The following is a 5,253-nucleotide window of genomic DNA, read 5'->3' on the forward strand; positions in this document are numbered from 1 at the left end:
TAACACACATCCTCACACAACTGAAGAACTGTTTCATAATACACAACTGAAGAACTGTTTCATAATACACAACTGAAGAATTGTTTCATAACACACATCCTCACACAACTGAATAACTGTTTCATAACACACATCCTCACACAACTGAAGAACTATTTCATAACACATCCTCCATAACTCTGAAACTATTTCATAATACATATGTCCCAACACAACTCAGGAACTGTTTGACATTATATTCATGTCCCCCCACATACATACACACCTTAAAAACTGATTACGTACCCCTTTGGATCAAGGAGGTCATGAACCTTTTCATTATAAATCTCCATATAAGAAACTTCAACTTTGTAACTGTTACTTGGATCTTTGTTGGAAGCGATTCTTTCAAATAATGCATCACACAGCCGAGGAATAAGGCCTTTATTATTCTCAGAACCCATCATGGTGAAGGATTTTCCAGAACCTGCAAATTGAGAAAATTGTTTTTAATTAATTATTAGAAATCATTGGGTTCAATGCTAGATATATCATAGATGTAAATTATACTATTCAAAGAATTACCATAATAAAAGCTAACTTCATTTCACCATTTATATGTTATAAGCAATATTAATAATGTTGTAATTTGTTTAATTTAGATGTTAACTAGAGAGATACATGATGTTAAGATCAAGCAAGTTCTAGAAATATCTAGAACAAGTGTAGATTATAAATACAATTTTCCATGATGCATTGAGACTATAGCTAAATTGTAAGTTGAAAGATAGCCATGGAGATAAAAAGGAAAGATATTTTCAAGCTAGAGAGTGAGCCAGTCAGATTGTTAGCTATCATGTTTATTGAGTTACTTTGTACAAGTAAGTTGATTTGTTTTACATTAGTTAACATCATTTGTAACATAGGCCTACAACAACATGTGACAGTGTACAAGTGTTCTAGTTGGTAGAAACATTAGATGAGGAAATAAAGTAACTTATTATAGTTATGTGGAGTGAATATTGAATTGTTTTCACCAGATAACTCAAAAGAACCCACTAATAAAAGACAAATGTTACAATAATACTCATATATGTATAATTATATATTTCATGTGTAAGGTCAAGAAAATGGCCTAAAAGCTTGAAAAGTCTCTTTCATCAGGATCAAAATGGACCATAGTTTGGTAAAGCAGAGACAACACTTTGAAAGTTCTGAAACTTTAAAATCACATTTAGAACTTTTTGATAACCTATCTTATTTTAAAAAGGCTGTAGGTATATATAAAAAAACATTGGCAGATTAACTTAAATATAGAATTGCTCAAGTATTTAAGAAATATTTTCCAGAAGACATTGGACACAAAAAGGAAATCCCATAATAACTGGGTGGTGAAGTCCCTATTTTTTTAAGAGGCAAGGAGTGATTTAACTTTTAATTTTAATGACTTTGGCATTTAATAATTAGTTTTCAACAGTTTTAAAACTTTTAGAACAGCTTCTTGAAGACTGCCATTCAATAATTAGTTTTCAACAGTTTTAAAGCTTTTAGAACAGCTTCTTGAAGATTGCCATTTAATAATTAGTTTTCAACAGTTTTAAAACTTTTAGAAAAGCTTCTTGAAGGTTGGCATTCAATAATTAGTTTTCAACAGTTTTAAACTTTTTGAAAAGCATCTTGAAGGTTGCCATTTAATAATTAGTTTTCAACAGTTTAAAACTTTTAGAAAAGCTTCTTGAAGGTTGGCATTTAATAATTAGTTTTCAACAGTTTTAAAACTTTTAGAAAAGCTTCTTGAAGGTTGGCATTTAATAATTAGTTTTCAATAATTTTGAAACTTTTTTGCCTCACTAACTCCTGACAGTCCTTTTTATAAGATTTCTGCTCTTTTTTTCAATAAAAACACTTCAGATGGTGTTATGTATCTCAATTTTCAGAAAGGTTTTGATTAGGTACCACCAAAGAGGGGTATTAGAAATTTCAAATTCCATATTATTGGTGAAAAATAGGTTTTTATATAAAAGAAAGCAAAGGATGATTATTAATGGAAATTATTATTATGAATGGAAAGAATATCACTAGTAGCATGGGTCGTTCACATGTCTGATTTGGGATTTTTCTAATTTAATATTTTTCTTAATGATACGTATACCAGCTTAAGCAATAGGATACTCACACTTATGATGCCGAGAATGTTTCTGTGGGCTAACGAATTTCAATATTCTGTGTGTAAGTTAAAGTAGGGTAAGAAAATTTAAAAATAACTTATTTTTTATGTGAATGTGTGTGTTATTATAGCAAAGCCACATTGGACTATCTTCTGTGTTCCACGAGGGGAATCAAACCCAATTGGAACACTGCAAATCTGAAGATTTACCACTGTCCCACCGGCGGACATTTCGTGTGAGAAAAAAAAAGCATATACATTGTGGGGAAAAAAATAGTTTTAAATAGTTTTTTTTTTCAAAGTCACTGGATGAATTTCCTGAAATTGCAAGAAGATTGTTTCCTTGGATTAAAACTCTTTCCAGTAGTTTATTTAGTTTCATTTATCTTTTTATAGGGAGGACATTAACAAGCTGAAAAAAATAGTGCAAAGACAGACTAGTGTTGAACCATCTCGACCTGAGTAATTCTTTAATCAATTACTGATATCTAGAAACAGACTCTTTTTATAGGGAGGACATTAACAAGCTGAAAAAAATAGTGCAAAGACAGACTAGTGTTGAACCATCTCGACCTGAGTAATTCTTTAATCAATTACTGATATCTAGAAACAGACTCTAGACACGTCCCACTTCATTAAACAGATGTGTTTCGTTTTACCTGACAAGTTTTTACAAACTATTTACATACTTAGTGAAGTAGTTCAGCTTCAGTCAGTGACTTTTAAAACTAATGATGAATCAATTACTGATATCTAGAAACAGACTCTAGACACGTCCCACTTCATTAAACTGATGTGAGTCTTGTTTACCTGACAAGTTTGTACAAACTATTTACATACTTAGCGAAGTAGTTCAACTTCAGTCAGTGACTTTTGAAACTAATGATGAATCAATAATCTTTGGTCTAAAGGTACTTTATAATTTCAAAATATTTTACACTTCAGAAAATGTACCAAGTAACCAAATATTATTGATTATCCAAGGGAATGTTGATTAAATCACAATATGAGATTTTAGTGTTCAAAATATTCTGTTAAAAATATTGCTAACTAGAGTAACATTTGAATAACATAACTATATTTCAGAACTGTTGTTAACAAATATAGTCATAACACTATTTATATTTAAAAAGTATTCTAAACTTTAACATGCAATTTCCCCATTTTCATGATATATCGAGTGAGCTCACACGCACAATCTAAATCACATGGTTATATACAAGTTAAAATGCAATATATAATTACTCACATTCCATTAACAGAAAACTAATGGAAGCTCTCAGGAAGAGTTCATAAATTTAAACACCCCACAAATTATTCTACTTCACTCGACCAATTTAAGTAGATAAATACAAATTTTCTTAAGCTGTTCTTCTTACTTTTGAAGCAAATAAATGTCACCGATATTCATCTCTTGATTTATTACATCAAAATCCTTCCTGTCTAAGTTTAGTAACTAGGCCTTTTATTTTTTGTTTTTCTATTTTTTGCTATATGTTCTCCAAAATACATAACCCTAGAATTTCGGTTTTGATGTACCTTCTTGAGTAAAAGATCTGACAGACTGGAAGGTCCTGAATATTTTTATTTGTAATGAATATATATATATTATTATTATTATTGCTGGTTGATTTGCAGTATTAATGATACGTTTTAGAGTTTGCAGTCGAGCTGTTAAAAGCATAAATGAGTTTCTTCCTGTTTTAATAGTAACTGTTATGCAGGATTCACAAGATTCAATATTCAGAAGCTAACGAAGAGAAAAACATTTTGCACAAATGGCAGATATCTAACTTGCAGTATCATTAAAAATTCAGAATTGTAGACCTCATTCTATTCTTACACATAATATAAAATAACTAAGGTTTATCACATTTGTACAATAATAATATTAATAATAAGATCATCTTGTCTCCATTCATGACACTAAACATACATCAAGTAGTATAGTAAAATGAAAGTAATTCACGTACAAATATAAAAACATGCATTAGGTGTTTTAAACGACTTGGAAAAGACATCACAGTGAGTTTCTTTATTGGATAAATTTTGTTTTTATTGTTTTAAGCCTAAGAGAACGTTTGTAGTTTTACTTTTCCAGCTTATACTACCATGGAGTTAAATCTATTATTACATACAGGTTAGCTTCTAATTTTAACTTCTAACAAGCTATTTTTGTTATGTTTCTCTCTTCTTATAATTGTGCATTACAATTAGAATTTCATACTTGTTTTTTTCTTTTACTGTTATTAGATGAATCAGCTTTTGTTTCCAATTTGATGAGCTTATACTAATGGTAGTAGCACAGAAGTTTTTGGGTGTGATAAATGTTGAGACTGTGTGACGTTTTTAAAAAAAACAGCTTAGAATAAAATTTTATGAGGTGCAGAAAGGCACTGTTTTCTTCTACAGAAAGTTCATTATAATAGAATGAAGCTATATTAGAAAGATATTGAAAAAAAGGGTTGAGGAAGGAAGAAGAAGATCAAATTAAGTAGTAAATAAGGACATGTAAAAAGAAACAGAAAACTGTTGTTAAATTTATAAGTGTAAAATCTTCCTCACATCATTTAAACAAACTCAGTTTCTTTGAAAATCCAACGTTCACAGATGCTATAATACAGAACATCTATGAAATATTACTACCAGTTTCATGATACAAACATAATGTACTATAACATGAAATAGTATAATACCAACTTCATGATACAAACATAATATACTACAATATGAAACAATGAAATAGTAATACCAACTTCATGATACAAACATAACATACTACAATATGGAACAGTGCAATAGTAATACCAACTTCATGATACAAATATAATGCACTACAAAAACATGAAACACTATTATACCAACTTCATGATACAAACATAATGTACAACAACAACATGAAACAATGAAATAGTAATACCAACTTCATGTTCCAAACATAATGTACTACAACAACATGAAACAGTGAAATAGTAATACCAACTTCATGATACAAACATAATGTACTACAAAAACATGAAACAATGAAATAGTAATACCAACTTCATGATACAAACATAATGTACAACAACAACATGAAACAATGAAACAGTAATACCAACTTCATG

The 5,253-nt window shown here is 29.5% G+C and overlaps 1 protein-coding gene across 1 annotated transcript in view; it reads right to left on the bottom strand.

The window, feature by feature from the left end:
• The window catches only part of LOC106460763 (kinesin-like protein KIF13A), a 125,874-nt gene that overhangs the window by 101,265 nt on the left and 19,356 nt on the right, over window positions 1-5,253 (bottom strand). Inside the window, exon 2 of the mRNA XM_022387544.1 lies at window positions 286-466. Within this exon, the coding sequence (XP_022243252.1) occupies window positions 286-466 (181 nt within the window). The remainder of the gene's footprint in view (window positions 1-285; window positions 467-5,253) is intronic.

Source organism: Limulus polyphemus, unplaced genomic scaffold (genome assembly GCF_000517525.1).
Source record: "Limulus polyphemus unplaced genomic scaffold, Limulus_polyphemus-2.1.2 Scaffold831, whole genome shotgun sequence".
Taxonomy (NCBI): Eukaryota; Metazoa; Arthropoda; class Merostomata; order Xiphosura; family Limulidae; genus Limulus; species Limulus polyphemus.